The sequence below is a fragment of the Schistocerca cancellata genome, chromosome 3 (genome assembly GCF_023864275.1).
Source record: "Schistocerca cancellata isolate TAMUIC-IGC-003103 chromosome 3, iqSchCanc2.1, whole genome shotgun sequence".
NCBI classification, from domain to species: Eukaryota; Metazoa; Arthropoda; class Insecta; order Orthoptera; family Acrididae; genus Schistocerca; species Schistocerca cancellata.
Genome location: NC_064628.1, coordinates 956,902,847 through 956,923,699, shown reverse-complemented (window position 1 = coordinate 956,923,699; position 20,853 = coordinate 956,902,847). Strand labels below are relative to the sequence as shown.

Genomic DNA, 20,853 nt, shown 5'->3' with positions numbered 1-20,853 from the left:
TAGAACTACTTAAACCTAACTAACCTAAGGACAGCACACAACACCCAGCCATCATGAGGCAGAGAAAATCCCTGACCCCGCCGGGAATCGAACCCGGGAACCCGGGCGTGGGATATGATTGGTGGATTGTCTATTTTAATGTGTGTGTTATCTATTGTCTGGTAAAATTTCTTTTGGTTTGTGTTGAATGTTTGGTTTTGTTACCTTCTATTTTCACTTTATGTATCTTCTAAGTCGTTTGGCCAATGCTTGTAATTTCTGCTTCTTTTTGTCTAATTGCTCTATCGCGTCTTGTTGTGAGATTTTACCTAACCATTTTCATTTTTTTTCTGACATTTCATTTCTTATAAATTGTGTTAGCTGTCCGATGTCTTTTCTCAGTTTTTCTATTCTGATCTGTAGCCTGTATTGCCATGCTGGTTTTGTGGGTTTCTTCTGTGTGTTGGTTGGTTCTGATCTCTGCCTAGTGTGTATATTTAGTGTAGTGAGTGCTCCTATATAAACCAGTAGTTGTAACTCTTCCATAGTTGTGTTTTCATTTATTTTGTTGTATATGATTGTGTTGATAGTTTTTATTGTTGTTTCGACTTGTGGGTTATTTGGTGGTCTATGCAAGAATGGTCTAATGTCTGTATTTGTGTCTTTGTATTCTATATGTGTCAGCTGAAATTTTTCTTCTATGTCTAACATATGTCACTTCGTGTTCTATTTGTGCTTGATCTGGTGGCTGTCTTAAGATTTCGTTTTCCTCTGATTGTTTAATTGATGCGTGTTGTTCTTTGTTTGTTTGCTCTGGGATGTTTGAGTCCATTACTCTATTTTCTTCTTCTTCTGATTGCACATTATTTTGTTCCAGTATTTGTTGTACTTGTTGTTTGATGTTTTCTAATTCTGACTGGGGTATCCTGTTATTTCTGATTATTACACGGATCTGATCAGCTAGTCGTTGTTCTGTTAAAAATTTTAATTCTGGGTATCTGGTAATAAATGTTGTGTATACTTGTGATCTGCATCCAGTTGTGTTGGTTCCTAGGTTTGTTGATTGGTTTATTTTATTATTATTATTATTCCTGTGTACTCTGCAGAAAATAATTAAATTTGTCATGAACTCTTTAGTGTAAAGGCATGGATGTTCTGGTAAATTGAGTGAAAACTTGTTTTATTTATATGTACTATAAAAAATAGGAATAGTATCTTAGTACATCCGTGTATCTCACTATACTAGTTCATTTTTTCATTACATTTAGCTCTGTTTATAAAAGTTTCATATGTGAACACTTTTTAATCCATTCTGACATAAACCCTGTATACTTGTTTTTTCAATGTAAATAGGCAGAGCATATGCTGTGTGATGTGAGAGAGGTATTGAACAGCATACTTAATGCACAAAACATTTTTCCAGGATCTAATGTGAAAGCTAGATAGGAAGTTACCTATCCGTTGGAGCTTGTGATGAGAAATCTAGGAAGGAAACTGAAAGTTGTGGGTGGATCCACTCCCACACTCCTATATGGGTGCACCCTTGCTGCTCCAGTCAGCTTACAAGAGGTCATAGGTGCTGTCAACTACATCAGTGTTGTGACTGAAATTTGTAAATTGTTAGCCAAGAAATTATCCTATATCAAGAACTCACGGAACTATTTGTTTAGAAAAGTCGTCACTGCCTTGGAGAGTGTTATTCCACATAAATCTATGTTTTTTCAAGTAGGGGATTAACTTCACAACACATTATGTTACTTTAAATAATGCTGTAAAAGGTTAATTTTTATGACTCATGATTCGTTATGTGAAAACTTTAAGTAGTTCAAGAGTGCATTCTATGAACCATGTTGTAAGTAATTATCAGAATCTGATAAAATTAAGCACTATTAGGTTAGTAGTCATACATTTCAAAGAATTTTCTTATCTCAACACACAGTGTATATATTTTTTTGAGCAACTGTAAATGAATCTCTTAGGCTTCTATGTACACAGATTAGTTTGTATGAACAACTAGCAAATAGTGTGGAAGACATTTACAAGTATAGACTGTATAACAATATGTATACATTTATGATTTCACACACCGATTTTGATCCTCAAGCTACGACATTATATTGTCATTCACAACTATTTATTACTCTGATTACCTGTATTTATCCTTTACCACCTTCAGATGTCAGTCAATGCGTCTTCTCAGTTTGCAGTCAGTCAGAAGTAAGGTGGTGTCCACTCAATAAAAGGGGTTTTGTGTGCTGCAGTTTGCAAAGAATGAGTCGGTGATTTCAGTCAAGAGTGAGTCAGTTATTTTGGTCCAGTAAGCTTTTCATCAGCATTCTGGCACTGTTCCACATGTACCCAATAACATTCATCACAGGTATTGCCAATATGTAGAGAAATGATGCTTGTGCGAAGGGAAGAGTCCAGGTCAACCTTGCACTTCCAATGACAGGGTGGAAAGAATTTGGCAAATGTTGGAGCAGAGTTCACGACAGTCTACTCACTACGAAAGTAGAGAACTGGCAATGCCCTGATGTAGCTCCACCACACTGGCACACTGTACTTCAGTTCCTCAATGACACTCTTTCTCAACACAGGATAGGATGCATGGGGACCTGACACACTGCCCTGTATACTTTGCCTCCAAGATCGCCAGGCATGGTCCTATGCAATTTTTTCTTGTGGGGGATATGTGAAGTAAAATGTGTTCAGCTCCCCGTTATCCAACGACATAGAAAAAGTGAAGGACGGAATAACAGATACCATTACTTCTGTCAAAGTCTAAACATCTTGTTAAGTTTATGATGAATTTAGTTATTGTCTATATGTTGTTTGTGCTGCTGCTGGTGGACACACAGAGCATCTGTAATAGCAAAGATTTTGTATTTTGCAATTCACCCATCTTTTAGTATGTTTTTAACAATAAATATGGAGTTTTGAAATCAGGTCATTATTTTTTAATCATCCTGTACATTATTCACAGCATAGTGTTTGGCTGTTAATGATAATGGTATATTGGACTTTGAAGTAAGCATTGACCTCAATGAAATATTCCTGGTTTACAATAAATGAAAGCTATCTGACAAATTTTCTGTCAATAAATCGTTGTTTGTGTTTAAATTAACATAGCTCATTTAAACGCCCTCATTCTCTTCTTCGTAACGCACATACTACCTTTTCCACAAACTTTGTACTCCAAACATTATTCATATGGAAACATTTTGTGCTCTAGAAATGCCTAATCTTAAATAATGATTATTCCCAAACTTCAGTACCATGGTTTCGTAGCCCTGACTTTTCAGATCCCAAATATGTCTACTTTCACTAGAATTACTTGTTAGTCTGTTAATAAATTCAGAAAATTTAACTTTCTCAAAACTTTTTTGTGAGCTTTGGTAATCCCCACGTACACAGAGCACCTATAATTTTGTGATTTTTTTTAGTTATACAGCTTAAAGTTAAATAGACTGTTCACTTGCCTGTGGCCTCGTTATCCCTTTTAATTTCCCTGATTTTTATGTTAATATTCAATCATAGGTTAGTATTTTAACATTTTGCAATTTTTCATTTTACATTTGCCTATGAATAGGCATGGTAAACAGCACCACAGTAATTTTGTATCCACCTATCAAGATGTAAACTACTTTGAGAGTCAGTCAAATGATATCTTCCATTAAATCAATATTATATAGTTGGTAACCAGATAATACTTGTTCGAAGAATCACTTGAGGAAGAGGTATACTTGGCAAACGCCAGGAAATACAGGAAGATTTCAGTTAGAGACTCCAAAATTACATGCCGGATTGTAAGGCACGCCAAGGAGCAGATACAGACTCGTATCACAATTTAGTAATGATGGAGAGTAGGCTGAAGTTTAACGGATTAAACAGGAAGCTTCCTTGTGCAAAGAAACAGGATACAAAAGCACTAAGGAATGAAGAGATATGCTTGAAGTCCTCTGAGGCTATAGATACCGTGATAGTGAACAGCTCAGTATGCACTTCAGTTGAAGAATGGAAATCTCTCAAAACAGCAAATCACAGAATCTGGAAAGAAAGACATAGGTACTAGGGAGGCAATTGCAAATAAAACATGGATAACTTAAGAAATACTTTAGCTGATCAACAAAAGAATGAAGCACAAAAATTCTGGAATACATACATACTAGTCACTTAGGTAAGAAGTAAATAGGAAGTGCAGGGAAGCTAAAGTGAAATGGCTACATGAAAAATATGAAGAAATTGAAAAAGAAATCATTGTTGGAAGGACTGACTCACATTCAGAAAAGCCAAAACCACATTTAGTGAAATTAAAAGCAATTGAGGTAACATTAAGAGTGCAATGAGAATTCCACTGTTAAATGCAAATGAGAGATTGAACAGGTAAAAGGAATGCAGTAAAGGCCTCTATGACATGATAGACGAAGAAACAAATTGAAAGGGCAGAGAAAGGGGATCTAGTATTAGCATCAATATTTAAAAGAGTTTTGGAGGACTTAAGATCAAATAAGGCAGAACAGATAGAAACATTCTATCAGAATTCCTAAAATCATTGGGGGAAGTAGCAACAAAATGACTATTCATGTTGGAGTCAAATGTATGAGACTGGTTATATGCCAACAGACTTTTGGAACATCATCCATACAGTTCCAAAGAATGCAACAGTCGACAAGTGAGAGAATTATCGCAAAGTCAGGTTAACAGCTCATGAATCCAAGTTGTTGACAAAAATTATATACAGAGGAATTGAAAAGAAAATCGAGGATCTGTTAGAAGATGATCAGTTTCGATATAGGAAAGGCAAAGGCAGCAAAGAGGCAGTTTTGTCATTGCATTTGATAATGGAAGCAAGACTTAAAAAAAAAAATCAAGACACGTTCACAGGATTTGTCAACCTGAAAAAAAAGCATATAAATTGGCGCAAGATGTTTGCAGTTCTGAGAAAAATAGGGATAAGCTATAGGAAAAGAAGGGTGATGTACACTATAAACAAGAACCACGAGGGAACGATAGAGAGTTCAAAAACAAGAACAAAGTATTCAATTAAAAAGGGTGTAAGACAGAAAAGTAGTCTTCTATACATCCAAGAAGCACTGACAGAAATAAAACAGAGGTTCAAGAATTGGATTAAAATTCAAGATGAAAGGATATAAATGATGAGAACTGCTGATGACATTGTTATCCTAGGCAAAAGTGAAGGAGAATTACAGAATCTGTTGAATGGAGTGAACATTCTAATGAGTACAGAATATGGACTGTGACTAAATCAAAGAAAGATGAAAGTAACGAGGATCAGTGAGAAGTTGATGATCACGAAGCAGATGAAATTCTGCTACCTCGGCAGAAAAATAACCAATGATGGATGTAGCAAGAAGAATATATAAAAGGAGACTAGCACAGGCAAAAAGGGCCTTCCTGGCCAAGAGAAATCTACTTGTATCAAACACAGGCCTTAATTTGATTAAGAAATTTCTTAGAATGTATGTCTGGAGCAGAGAATTGTATGGTAGTGAAATATGCACTGTGGGAAGACTGGACTGGAAGAAAATCAAAGCATTTGCCATGTGGTGCTACAGAAGAACGTTGAAAATTAGGTGGACTGATAAGGTAAAGAATAAGGTGGTTCTTTGCAGAATCTGTGAGGATAGGAATAAATGGAAAACACTGACGAGAAGAAGAGTCAAGATGACAGGACATGTGTTAAGACATCAGGGATTAACTTTTTATGGTGCTAGAGGGAGCTGTAGAGGGTAAAAGTTGTAGAGCAAGACAGAGATTGGAATTTATACAGCAAGTAATTGAGGATGGAGGTTGCAAGTGCCACTCTGAAATGAAGAGTTGGGCACAGGAGTGGCATTTGTGCTGGGCCACATCAGACCTGTCAGAAGATTTAAAAAAATGTTTATATTTACTTTCAGTCAGTCAGCAGCACGCACACACACAAAATGTAAACTTCTGTCTCAGTCTGCAATTGGATATCAAGACATCAACAACACATGACTAGGTTAGCTGGTTTGTATAAATCAGAATGTAACCATCAAAGTGTACTTTTTGTGAGCGAAAAGTAAAAATTATTCTGTTAGGCTGCCACTAGATAACTGTGTGATGTGGTACTAATGAATGTGGTTTGCAAACCTGTTTCAAATATGTAGACTCTCGCTTGTGACAAAAGTGGCTGTTAGACAGGGAACAATGATTAACACAAAAATGGAGAGATTGAAAATTAAATACTGCAGAGTTATACGAGATACTTTTATCAGAAGACAAATGCCACCGAGCAAGTACAAGGCTACTAAAAGGTTAACACCAAGTGAGCAAGGTTACGAAGTTTTAATGATGGTGGCTGAGGAGGTCAGAGTTACAGACAGACATATCCTTTGCCCTGTCACCACTGAGATAATCCTCCTTACAGAACTCACACTCCCTTGGCATATGAGAATCAGAGCTTTGATTGTTTCTCCTGCAGACAAAGACATATTTCCTATACTGCACCATGTGATCAAAAGTACCCCGACACCTGCAAAATCATACATTTTTCATATTAGGTGCATTGTGCTGCCACCTACTGCCAGATACTCCATATCAGCGACTTCAGCAGTCATCAGACATTGTGAAAGAGCAGAATGGGGCACTCTGCGAAACTCACAGACTTTGAATGTGGTCAGGTGATCAGGTGTCGCTTGTGTCATACATCTGTACGTGAGACTACCACACTCCCTAGGTCCACTGTTTCTGATGTGGTAGTGAAGTGGAAACGTGAAGGCACACATACAGCACAAAAGCGTATAGGCCAGCCTTGTCTGTTGACTGCCAACAGTTGAAGAGGGTCGTAATGTGTAATAGGCAGACGTCTATCCAGACCATCACACAGAAATTCCAAACTGCAACAGGACCCACTGCAAGTACTATGACTTTTACACGGGAGGCGAGAAAACATGGATTTCATGGTCGAGCGGCTGCTCATAAGCCATACATCACACTGGTAAATGCCAAACGACGCCTTGCTTGGTGTAAGGAGCTTAAACATTGGACGACTGAACAGTGGAAAAACATTATGTAGAGTGACAAATCACGGCACACAATGTGGAGATCCGATGACAGGGTGTGGGTATAGCGAATGCCTGGTAAACGTCATCTGCTAGCGTGTGTAGTGGCAACAGTAAAATTTGGAGGCGGTGGTGCTGTGGTGTGGTGTGTCTTTCTCATAGAGAGAGCTTGCACGCCTTGTTGTTTTGCGAGGCACTATCACAGCACAGGCCTACGTTGACACTTTAAGCATGTTCTTGCTTCCCACTGTTGAAGAGCAATTTGGGGATGACAACTGCATCTTTCAACATGATCGACCACCTGTTCATAATGCATGGTCTGTGGCAGAATGGTTACATGACAATAACATCCCTGTAATGGACTGGACTGCACAGAGTCCTGACCTGAATCCTATAGCACACCTTTGGGATGTTTTGGAACACCAACTTCATGCCAGGCCTCACCGAACGACATCAATACCACTCCTCAGTGTAGCACTCTGTGAAGAATGGGCAGACATTCCCGAAGAAACCTTTCAGCACCTTATTGAATGTATGCCTGCGAGAGTGGAAGCTGTCATGAAGGCTAAGGGTGGGCTAAAACCATATTGAATTCCATTATTACCGATGCTATTGTGATCCACCGACAACCCCTGACAACATGCGTCAGCGCATTGTAAATGCATGTGCGAACATTACAGAACGCGAACTACTCGCTGTTGTGAGGAATGTCGTTACACATACTGCCAACTGCTTTGAGGTTGACGGACATCATTTTGAGCATTTATTGCATTAATGTGGTATTTACAGTTAATCACACTGTAACAGCGTGCGTTCTCAGAAGTGATAAGTTCACAAAGGTACATGTATCACATTGAAACAACTGAAATAAAATGTTCAAATGTACCTACAGTCTGTATTTTAATTTAAAAAACCTACCTGTTACCAACTGTTCGCCTAAAATTGTGAGCCATATGTTTGTGACTATTACAGCACTATCTGTCACAAAGCGAAAAAAGTGGTCCAACTAAAACATTCATATTTCTTAATGTACTACACGAATATATAATAAAAAATGGGGGTTCCTATTTTAAAAAATGCAGTTGATATCCATTTGACCTATGGCAGCACCATCTAGCCGGCCAACCATAGTGCCACCTGGTTTCCCCTTCAAGCTAGATGAATTTTGTTCTCTGTAGTTTCTTCATTTGATGCTTATTTTGTGAGATATTTGGCCCAGTAATTATCAATGGACCACCCTGTATAGTGGTGAAAGGGAAGTCAAGACAAACCATTTGAACTTAAGACACTTGTGGTCTGTCGAGCTGGGAAACAGCCTCAAACAGCCCTACATGAGTCTCGAAAGCTAAGTGCCATGAACTTACCAATTGGAAAATTAGCACCGGTCTACATGTCGTTGTTGTTGTGGTCTTCAGTCCTGAGACTGGTTTGATGCAGCTCTCCATGCTACCCTATCCTGTGCAAGTTTCTTCATCTCCCAGTACCTACTGCAACCTACATCCTTCTGAATCTGCTTAGTGTATTCATCTCTTGGTCTCCCTCTACTATTTTTACCCTCCACGCTGCCCTCCAATGCTAAATTTGTGATCCCTTGGTGCCTCAGAACATGTCCTACCAACCGGTCCCTTCTTCTTGTCAAGTTGTGCCACAAACTCCTCTTCTCCCCCATTCTATTTAATACCTCCTCATTAGTTATGTGGTCTACCCATCTAATCTTCAGCATTCTTCTGTAGCACCACATTTCGAAAGCTTCTATTCTCTTCCTGTCCAAACTATTTATCGTCCATGTTTCACTTCCATACATGGCTACACTCCATGCAAATACTTCCAGAAACGACTTTCTGACACTTAAATCTATACTCGATGTTAACAAATTTCTCTTCTTCAGAAACGTTTTCCTTGCCATTGCCAGTCTACATTTTATATATTCTCTACTTCGAACATCATCAGTTATTTTGCTTCACAAATAGCAAAACTCCTTTACTCCTTTAAGTGTCTCATTTCCTAATCTAATTCCCTCAGCATCACCCGACTTAATTCGACTACATCCCATTATCCTCATTTTGCTTTTGTTGATGTTCATCTTATATCCTCCTTTCAAGACACTGTCCATTCCCTTCAACTGCTCTTCCAGTCTCTGACAGAATTACAATGTCATCGGCGAACCTCAAAGTTTTTATTTCTTCTCCATGGATTTTAATACCTACTCCGAATTTTTCTTTTGTTTCCTTTACTGATTTCTCAATACACACATTGAATAACACTGGAGAGAGGCTACAATCCTGTCTCACTCCCTTCCCAACCACTGCTTCCCTTTCATGCTCCTCGACTCTTATAACTGCCATCTGGTTTCTGTACAAATTGTAAATAGCCTTTCGCTCCCTGTATTTTACCCCGGCCATCTTTAGAATTTGAAAGAGAGTATTCCAGTCAACATTGTCAAATGCTTTCTCTAAGTCTACAAATGCTAGAAATGTAGGTTTGTCTTTCCTTAATCTTTCTTCTAAGGTAAGTCGTAAAGTCAGTATTGCCTCACGTGTTCCAATATTTCTACGGAATCCAAACTGATCTTCCCCGATGTCAGCTTCTACCAGTTTTTCCATTCGGCCGTAAAGAATTCGTGTTAGTATTTTGCAGCTGTGACTTATTAAACTGGTAGTTCGGTAATTTTCCCAGCTGTCAACACCTGCTTTCTTTGGGATTGGAATTATTATATTTTTCTTGAAGTCTGAGGGTACTTCGCCTGTCTCATACATCTTCCTCACCAGATGGTAGAGTTTTGTCAGGACTGGCTCTCCCAAGGCCATCAGTAGTTCTAATGGAATGTTGTCTACTCCCGGGGCCTTGTTTCGGCTCAGGTCTTTCACTGCTCTGTCAAACTCTTCACACAGTATCGTATCTCCCATTTCATCTTCATCTACATTCTCTTCCATCTCTATAATATTGTCCTCAAGTACATCGCCCTTGTATAGACCCTCTATATACTCCCTCCATCTTTCTGCTTTCCCTTCTTTGGTTAAAACTGGGTTTCCATCTGAGCTCTTGATATTCATACAAGTGGTTCTCTTTTCTGCAAAGGTCTCTTTAATGTTCCTGTAGGCAGTATCTATCTCACCCCTAGTGAGATAAGCCTCTACATCCTTACATTTGTCCTCTAGCCATCCCTGCTTAGCCGTTTTGCACTTCCTGTCGATCTCATTTTTGAGACGTTTTTATTCCTTTCTGACTGCTTCATTTACTGCATTTTTATATTTTCTCCTTACATCAATTAAATTCAATATTTCTTCTGTTACCCAAGGATTTCTACTAGCCCTCATCTTTTACCTACTTGATCCTCTGCTGCCTTCACTACTTCATCCCTCAGAACTACCCATTCTTCTTCTGCTGTACTTCTTTGCCCCACTGCTGTCCATTGTTCCCTTATGCTCTCCCTGACACTCTGTACAACCTCTGGTTTAGTAAGATAAGATAAGTCGTAAAGTCAGTATTGCCTCACGTGTTCCAATGTTTCTACGGAATCCAAACTGATCTTCCCCGATGTACAACCTCTGGTTTAGTAAGTTTATCCAGGTCCCATCTCCTTAAATTCCCACCTTTTTGCAGTTTCTTCAATTTTAATCTGCAGTTCATAACCAACACATTGTAGTCAGAGTATCTCCGGGATTCTTCCATGTATACAACCGCCTTTTATGATTCTTGAACCAAGTGTTAGCTATGATTAAGTTATGCTCTGTGCAATATTCTACCAGACGGCTTCCTCTTTCATTTCTTACCCCCAATTCATATTCACCTACTATGTTTCCTTCTCTCCCTTTTCCTACACTCGAATTCCAGTCACCCATAACTATTAAATTTTCATCTCCCTTCACTATCTGAATAATTTCTTTTATCTCATCATACATTTCATCAATTTCTTCATCATCTGCAGAGCTAGTTGGCATATAAACTTGTACTACTGTGGTAGGTGTGGGCTTCGTGTCTATCTTGGCCACAATAATGAGTTCACTATGCTGTTTTTAGTAGCTTACTCCTATTTTTTTTTTATTCATTATTAAACCTACTCCTGCATTACCCCTATTTGCTTTTGTATTTATAACCCTGTATTCACCTGACCAAAAGTCTTGTTCCTCCTGCCACCAAACTTTACTAATTCCCACTATATCTAACTTTAACCTATCCATTTCCCTTTTTAAATTTTCTAACCTACCTGCCCGATTAAGTGATCTGACATTCCACCCTCCAATCCGTAGGACGCCAGTTTTCTTTCTCCTGATAACAACGTCCTCTTGAGTAGTCCCCGCCTGGAGATCCGAATGGGGGACAATTTTACCTCCGGAATATTTTACCCAAGAGGACGCCATCATCATTTAACCATACAGTAAAGCTGCATGCCCTCAGGAAAAATTACAGCTGTAGTTTCCCCTTGCTTTCAGCCATTCGCAGTACCAGCACAGCAAGGCCATTTTGGTTATTGTTACAAGGCCAGATCAGTCAATCATCCAGACTGTTGCCCCTGCAACTACTGAAAAGGCGCCTCTTCAGGAACCACACATTTGTCTGGCCTCTCAACAGATACCCCTCCATTGTGGTTGCACCTACGGTATGGCCATCTGTATTGCTGAGGCACGCAAGCCTCCCCACCAACGGCAAGGTCCATGGTTCATGGGGGGGCTACATATTACTGCACAATTTGGTGTCTTTTAACAGCATAAAATTAAGACTCAAATCTTTTGTTTCTCTGGCTTTCTTACTAAGAGATGACTGTGCTTGTAAGTATTAAGTCTAAATCAAACTGGAAATACAGTTTTTGCATAATGTTTGTAAATGTCTCTTTCTTTCATTATTGTCACAGGAAAGGTTAGCTTACTAATGTTACTGGAAGCTGCTGGCCTAAGAGGAAGAAATGACATTAAACAGTCACGCATCATGCATGTGCTACAGATTAGGTGGCTTTTCTAATCCAACTTGAGGTTGTTTCCCAGCCCGATAGAACACAAGTGTTTCATATCAAATTGTTTGTTTGTATTTTCCCTACAGCACTGTGGTACATTAATAAACAATTAGCACTTACACCACACACACACACACACACACACACACCAAATTCTCCCCCCCCCCCCCCCATCAAATCTTTCAGTTATTTACAATTTACAAAATCCTACCAAAAGCTCTCCTCAATTGGGAATTGCTACAATTAGCTCTCTTCAACTTGGCAAATATCAGTGTGGATTCCAGGAAGTGCAACTGCGCATAGAACAAATTCTTAATATGAAGAATTCAATGACAAGTTTCTGTAACACAACAAACATAGGCTCTGTCATAACATTTGTAATTAAATGAGAGAGAGAGAGAGAGAGAGAGAGAGAGAGAGAAAAGAAAGGAAAAGGATATGACAGCATAGTCTGAGAATCTCTCTTTGGATTACTGCCTTATTTTCGAATGGATCAAAAGGAGACAAATATCATACAGAAATACTCACAGAAACAAAACCAAAAGTAAATCAAACAATGGAAAAATGTTAAAAACCAAAAGTAACATATATGGGTGCAGATAATTTAAAATAAACACTTCGAGTATGTATATTACTAAAATGGTACCCCAGGACCTAGTACCAGTTTCAGTATAGGGGCCATAAAAATTTTATTTTCAATATTTTGCATAATTCTCGCCGAAATTGTAAAATGTTATCATAATCTACTCATTATGAAAAACAACCTTATGTTAAAAGGTTAGCACAGTTAACTTGTGCTTGTCTTGAGGCAGAGTACCTGATGGCGCAAAAATACACACACTTCATTCAACCAGTATTTGAGAATGGGAGCACTTAGTGATTTCCAATGAAGATTACACATAATTTCAAACCTTTACAAAACTTTCTCTCACTGACACCCACACAAAATGATGAAAGGAAAGATGATTGTTGCTTACTACATTTTCACTGCTCATGCAATCAAATTTCAGTACCAGGACTGATTTAGTTTATTACTTCTTTACTACTAACATTACTCGCAACACATTTTTCAGAAAGAATCCACCTATACCACTAAATCCCCTCAAAATTACATCATTTTAAGACAAACAGTTCCAGATATGTGACATCATAAGCTTTTAAGGCTGTAAGTGGCACCAAAGTGTCCAGTTCCTAGCGAATGAGACAACTTAAATTGAAGGTAGCAAATCAACAGCCGAAATGCGTAACTCCATTTTCAAATGTGCCTTTACAAAGGAAATCCCAGGAGAACTGCCCCAATTTCATACTTGTACCACTGAAAAGATGAATGAAATAAGTATTAGTGTCAGTGGTGTTGAGAAACAGCTGAAATCATTAAAATTGAACAAAGCTCCAGGCCATAATGGTAGCCCTGTCAGATTTTATACTGAATTTGTGGTTGAGTTAGTCCCTCTTCTCACTATAAGCTATCACAGATCCCTTGAACAAAAACCATACCCTGTTTTTGTAAAATGGCACAGAACGGTAGTAGTAGTGATCCCCAAAACTACTGTCCAACATCCTTTACATCGATTTATTGTACAATCTAAGAATATGTTCTGAGCTCAAACATAATGAGGTAGCTTTAACAGAATGACCTCCTCAATGCCCACCAGCATGGTTTTCAAAAACATCTATCATGTGAAACCCAACTTCCACTTTTCTCACATGACATAATGAAAGCTTTGGATCAAGGCAATTAGGTAAATTCATGTTTATTGATTTCCAAAAAAGCATCTGACGCAGTACTGCACCTGTAGCAAGGATATACCATGTTATCTGGGATGGAGAGTCACCGTCAGATGTACAAGTAACTTCGGGTGTGTCCCAGCTGTTGGGACCCTTTCTGTTGATGATGTATATTAATGACCTTGCAGACAATATTAATAGTAAAATCCAGGCTTTTTGCAGGTGATGCAGTTATCCATAATGAAGTATGATCTGAAAGCAGCTGCATAGATATTCAATCAGATGATGATAAGATTTCAACATGGTGCAGGGATTAGCAACTTGCGCTAAATGCTCAGAAATGTAAAATTTTGCACCTCACAAAATGAGAAAACATAGTATCCTATGACTACAATATCAATGAGTCACTGTTGGAATACAATCCTAGAATATTGCTCAAGGTTTTGCGACCTGTACACGATAGGACTAACAAGGGATATTGAACATATACACAGAAGGACAGCACAAAGGGTCACAGGTTTGTTTAACTCATGGGCGAGTGTCAAGAGAGATACTGAAGGAATTGAACTGGAAGACTCTTGAATGTAGATGTAAACTATCCTGAGAAAGTCTATTAACAAAGTTTCAAGAACCAGCTTTAAATGATTACTCTAGGGATATATTACAACCCCCTACGTATCGCTCACACAGGGACCGTGAAGATAAGATTACAATAATTACTCAGGTGTTGTACATGAATGGAACAGGAAGAAACCCTAAAAACTACTACAATGGGATGCACCCTCTGCATTGCACCTCACAGTGGTTTGCAGAGTATAGATGTGAAAAACTAGCTTTTGCTTAAAAAGGAGCACAAAGTACACACTTTATATTCATCTACTTTCATAATGAGAGCTCTTAGTTACTTCAAACAAAATTTAAACTTCAATTCAAACCTTTCCTAAACTTTTTCTTGCTTACATGCTTAAAGGCAAATATTTAACTCATTATTTGATTTGCCAAGTAACCAAAGTTTGAAGCTGTTTTGTACATGGGATCTCAATTCTTTAAAGAATCAAGGGTTTACCAGTACATAACCAGTCAATAAATGCGAAAGAAAATGAGAATGGACAAGAGCAAGTGCACAAAACAGACCAAATACAGATTCCTTTCACTGTCATAACATCACATGCGTAGTGTCATATTTTGCGAACAAAGATGGCATCTGTTTAGAAAATATGACACTATACATGCTATGTGTTACAACAGTGAAAGGAACCTGTGACCACTGGAGACAATGCCCAATGGCACAAGCCCCCCCCACCCCCCCCCCCCCCCACCTAAAAAAAAGAGGTAACAACACACACGTCACACTAACAAATGGAAATAATCCAACTGATTATTGAGGTTTACACCTTTGAAACATGTCATGGGGACAAATAAGTGGTGACCGGTAACAGTAAATTTGTTGTTCCATTTCAATGTCAATAGCTGTCACAGTAGAGCCTAACCTTAAACATTCACATTTAAAGATAAGTACCTGTAAATAAACAAAAATGAATTATGTAACATTATTTTTAGAGATGATAGTCAAAACTTTACAAGTACTCCTCACCTGACGTGCTTCATAAAAATTCCTTTACTGATTTATCAAACACCACTACCTCTCTCCAAACAGCTTGATACCAAACAAAAAATAAAATATGTGACAATATTTAAAATGTTCCTACACAAATTCCATATTGTTTGATTCTGCGTCCATGAATGTAAATGTGACATGACACTGAGAGACTGCAGTACAATCGAACTGCATAAATATGGTGTTTTCCCTGTCTCATGACATTGTTTCTGGACATTACTCCTGTGCTCCTCTGTATGATACACTCAAGAAACCTCACATAGGTCAGAACTACATACTGCTGTCAATAAGTTGATTAAATCATTATCTGCATGACCATTACTTAAGGTGTCTTGTAAAGGACTTAGGATGATGATAATCTGCATTATGGGGTGGATGTGCTGTGCTATGGTATTCATAAACAACAATATTTAAATTATATACTCATAGGATTTAGAAATCTAACACATGCAAGATGCTATCTGACACCACATCTGCACTAGGGAAGACCAAATTAGAAATGTAGTAATATGGGAAGAATTATGGATGCAATCAATAACCCTAAAGGCAATCCAATACAAACAACAATACAAACAAAAATGGTGAGAATATCTATTTCATGTGTCACCAAAAAGACATCCTAAGCTAGCAATGCTTTATAAACCACTGGGAAAGAGAAATATGGGAAGACTACAGATGAGGTGGTGAGACTGAAACAGGGCCTAGGCCTAACCCTGTAGTGGGGGACGTGGGGGGAGGAGGGGAGGAGAGGAGGAGGAGGAGGAGGAGGAGGAGGAGGAGGAGACATGAGGCATAATGGTGAAGGCAGAAATATTTTAGCGAAGCGGTCATACCCTAATGTTACTTCCTTCACAGTATGTCCAAACCTGTATATGATATGTGACGCAATCTGAAGAGTAGGTGCATATCTCAGAATTTTACATTCTGTGGGAGAGTTCAGTTTTTAGAATTGCTACAGTCACTTCCATCTTTGGATCAAAGGTGGGTTCTTCGAATGGAAAGAGCACAAGTCAGAGGTGCAAAAAATCAACAGGAAAATCAGTCATAAAAAAAAAATTAATTGAATGGAAACAGAGAGACTTTATTTTCACTATAAAAATATATTTGTTTTTGGACAAATAGTATTGGATCAGGAGACGGGGAAGTAATACACATGTAGCCAAAATGTTACATATTTTCAGAAGAAGAATTTGTAAAAATAGATTCAATGTCTGCAACAGATCTGATGTGTTTGAGTAAATTTGAGTTTCGGGTAATTTGTCTCTTCTGTTTAGGTGTGCAACATAAAGAGTCAAAGAATAGGCAATAATTTACAGAAAAAAATTGTAACTGTTACATGAAATATTACTGCATTTTATTTGGCAGAAGAAATCAAGCAATGTTTCAGATACTGTGTTGTTAATGATTTATCTTTTCACAGTTAAAACATATTACCATCTCAGAAGAATTACTGAACATGGTTCCAGAGAATGACACCATAACACCATTAGATAAGTTTTAGTTTTTACAGGAATATGGATTTCCAAACAGGACACTCTTGCACCTGTGAATCTTGAAACAACACCTAATTTAATGAAGGAAGAAAAGGAGAAAGAAGTTTGAAGTGCTGCAAAGTCAGAATGTGAAAATGGTGTATGGGAGAAAACTACGAAAGTTATTTTTGCACAGTAAATGTCTGCATATCAGAGCTATTATATTTCAAAATGGAACAATGAATTTAATTTCTGCCAAGAATTCACACAGAGTATATATCTTTCTCATAAAATCCTTCTTAATGAAACTGTGAGAACCTGCAAAATTAGATAATATGAATAAAACAAAAGCCAACAAACATAAAAAGTACTGACAGCAGTACTCTTCATGGTGACCAGCAGTTTTATCACTCCAAAGAGGACCAATGAAACTCAGTTGAATTGAGAGCCTCTGTCTTACTGTTTTTATTTTGTTTTACAGAATGGAGCACTTAACGCCAAAATGGCATTTTACATATAATGGAACTGGCTGTGGAGGGCTACGTACTTCACTATGTATCACATACAAATATGCTTCTACTTCTTTAGTTCCCTTTGCAGGAAATTTTCCAAGTGTGGTTGGAAAAAGTTGACACAGAAATAGACAGCATTGTCTATATGAAAAAAAAGGAAAAATCAACAACCACCCTACCTGCTTACATACACCAAAATGCAATAAGTCTGGACAGCCTTGTTGTTGTTGTTGTTGTTGTTGTTGTTGTACATGGTGTTGCTGTATTTGCTGAGGTTCTTGCTGCTGCTGCTGCTGCTGCTGCTGCTGCTGTTGCCATTCTAAATTGACAGTCTTTGAGTAGAGCACATTGCGCACAGTGGCAGACCAGCCGGCAGGCAGAGCAGCACTCCGTGATGAAGGGCGTCGAGCCACCTGTTGCGGTGGGGGCCGCAGCCGCAGTCTGGGTGCCGTCCCCTCCATGTGCGTGTTGGCGCTCGCTTCTTTCTGGCCCAAGTGCTTCTCCAAGTCTGCAGCAAATCTGAACAGTAATAACAATCCAAACTAGAAATTCATGGATAATTAAAAAACAATTTACTGGAGACTTTTATTACAGTGAACACAACTACAATTGGCCACTCAAGTGTTCTCAGGTGTTGTACACAGAATTACCTAACACAGTGAAAGACACTGGAGAGAAGAAAAGCAGTGACACTGAACTCTTTGAAAGTCATTCTTTTGTACTGTACAGAGTCCACTCTTAAGGAAGTTTTAAGTCAGATAGTATGTCACACTTGCAATAAAACATGAAAACACAATTCTTACATTCCAAGTATCTGGAGGGTGTGACTAGTGGTGGTGGTGTCAGGGTGCATGACAACTAGGTCTTTTGAACTAGTATTTAAATTTTATGAGCCAAGTGTGGTTAACAGTGATAAAAAATTACATTTCTTCTACAAAGAAAATTTAACATTTCTCTTAACAAAGTCAGATATGCACACACAAACACAGACACACATGCTTGTGTGGCTATTCTTAAATTCTAGCTAAATATATATTTTATGTTGCTTCTAAAGCTTTTGATTCAAGAGAGAGAGTTGAGAGAGTATGCTCTAAAACAGTACAGCGGAAAAAACATACTTGGCTTTTCACTGATCTAAAACAAAAGGACGAGACAGATTCCCACTATACATTAAAATCTGAGGCCCAAAAGCTTAACACTTTCAACACTGCCCTCTTTACACCCGGCACTTGGCTGTGAACTGGCATATTTAATGGATGTTTGAAATTAGATTGCAAAGAACAGAAAATTGATAGGAATATGGTTCTTGCATCATTTAAAAGGAAAACTTAAGAGCTTTACATAAATGTGAGTTTATTTTACAATATAAAATACAAATGGGCGTTATAATTAGAAAAAGAAAACACAAAAATATCGCGGATAAAAAAGTTTTACATGATCTCTCTCTTGAGTAATGCCATTATTACTGTATCTAAATTTAAAACAAAATATCAGTGGACTGTCTAACTGCAGGTACCTGTAAACTGGAGTATTTTAATAGTTCAGATGTAGTTAGCCTTTGTGTGAAAATCCTGGAAACACTGTGGGACGCGAACGCCAATGCCACAGTCCTTGTGCCATCATCTACTTTCCTTCCTCATGCGCTTACCCGTCTCTTTCTTCCCCCTGACTGAACATACTTTGCAATACCTAGTACTATTCACCTTGTTTGCGGTGGGTGGGACCTTCTCTGGAAAGTGCCTTGCAAATGTCCTCTCAATTTGTGAGGAAGAAGCGGCTTGTTGCTGAAAAATATTTCCGCCCTTCTCAGCCAATTTGTTCCCCACTCTGTGAATAAAGTCTACTAGGGATACATTCTTCCTAGTGTTCTCTTTATATAAAATAAAACTGTTGACACGATAAACAAGTGGAAAAACAGCTTTTACTATCACTTCCAAGTTTTTCGGGCAAACGGATAATAGCTGGAGAACTGATCTGCCCTGTCAACCCCAGCTTTATTCTTATTGTAACCAATAATAACGTCTGGCTTTACAATTTCTGTTATTCCACCTTCGACCTTCACTTGAATACTAGTGCTGGTAGACTTATGCTTTGTGGAAAGACAAAAAACATCTCGTTTTGACTCCCACTTCATTGCCAAGAGATGGTGTTTCCTTTGAAAAACTATCTTTTTTTTTAGTTTTAGTGTTCTGAATATTCGTCGCAAGCCTTTCCTGTTTTTCATTACAGTTCCCACTCCAGGAGCTTTATTTTCCCACAACATGTCCAAAAGAGATGGACTGGTGTAGTACCTATCCATATAAATGCAACGTCCTTTGCCAAAGTACTGTGTACACAACCTTTTTACAAGGCCCTGGATACTGTTGTCAGCACTGCCTGCAGAACCTGCATATACATCACAGTTTAGCATATAACCAGTTGATGAATCGCAGAGAGCATACAATTTTATTCCATATTTATTGGGTTTGTTTTTCATGTATACTCTGATGCTTGTTCTACCACGAAATTGACACATTGCCTCATCTATTGTCTGATTCATGCCTGGAGAAAAACTAATTTTGCTTTTATTCACAAAGAAATGAAACAAAGGCCTCACTTCGTGAAGTGGGTAGGGCTTTTCTTCGCCTCTGCTAATGAACATAGCATTGTCATTCAAGTGTAACATCGACAATGTAGCGCAAAATCTATCGCGACTGAACAATTTACTCGCAAATCCAGTCTGCGGAAACGGGTCTGTTGACCAATAATCACTGATTTTCGGTCATTTGACGATGCACATATGCAAAATAATACTGAGAGATCAGTCAATCTCTTGCAATTTTACTGCAGACCACTTATGCCAAACAGAGTTTATTTTCAGGCTACCTTTGCGTTTCATTGTTGTAATAACATTACCAGCGTACAGATTCGTTTCACTTTTGATGAGCCGAATAACGTCATCATCATAGAAATATCTAAAATATCGAAGCTCCTCAGTGGCATCTGAAGAATGCAATGCTACGCCGTCTACTTCCTGGAAATCCGGCAGTGCTGGCTGATCGTCTAGTTCTGACCAACCTTGCTCTTTGTGCTCAGTGAGGCACATACGACCAGATACCACAGATAGTGACTGATGGTCTGTACCACAGTCTGCACAGAAAAAAAATGCTAAGATTGGTACTAAAAGGTACTAAATACAAGTGAAGTAATGAACATTACTCACAATACAAAATGCGGTAATGAACTCTTCACTTCATGAATATGAGACATATATATACCTGAATCATCACTTGTACTTTTGTTTGGTGAGTACGAATCCTCTTTGTCAGAATCGTCAATTTCAGATCCTGCGTCTCCATAAAGAATATCTAAGATCTCTGTCTCCGTCAACTCGCTGGGCGATATTTTCACGATCGTAAACACCTGTGAATGAACTGCAGGTAACTACGTCTTTGCAGTGTTCAAGCTGCTCCCAGGATGAGATAGCTGGTAAGTGCTTGCCTCTTGCGGAAGAAGAATGAAATACCTCCACTTTAGTTGACGAAACTGCTTTGGAGACGCACTAAAA

At 38.4% G+C, this 20,853-nt stretch overlaps 1 protein-coding gene across 3 annotated transcripts in view; it reads right to left on the bottom strand.

Annotated features, from left to right (window-relative positions):
* Nucleotides 1-20,853, bottom strand: part of LOC126176021 (activated Cdc42 kinase Ack) — a 497,712-nt gene that overhangs the window by 107,999 nt on the left and 368,860 nt on the right. For all 3 annotated transcript variants that reach the window (XM_049923148.1, XM_049923146.1, XM_049923147.1), the window contains exon 13: nucleotides 17,486-17,825. In XM_049923148.1, coding sequence (XP_049779105.1) covers nucleotides 17,486-17,825 — 340 coding nt within the window. The remainder of the gene's footprint in view (nucleotides 1-17,485; nucleotides 17,826-20,853) is intronic.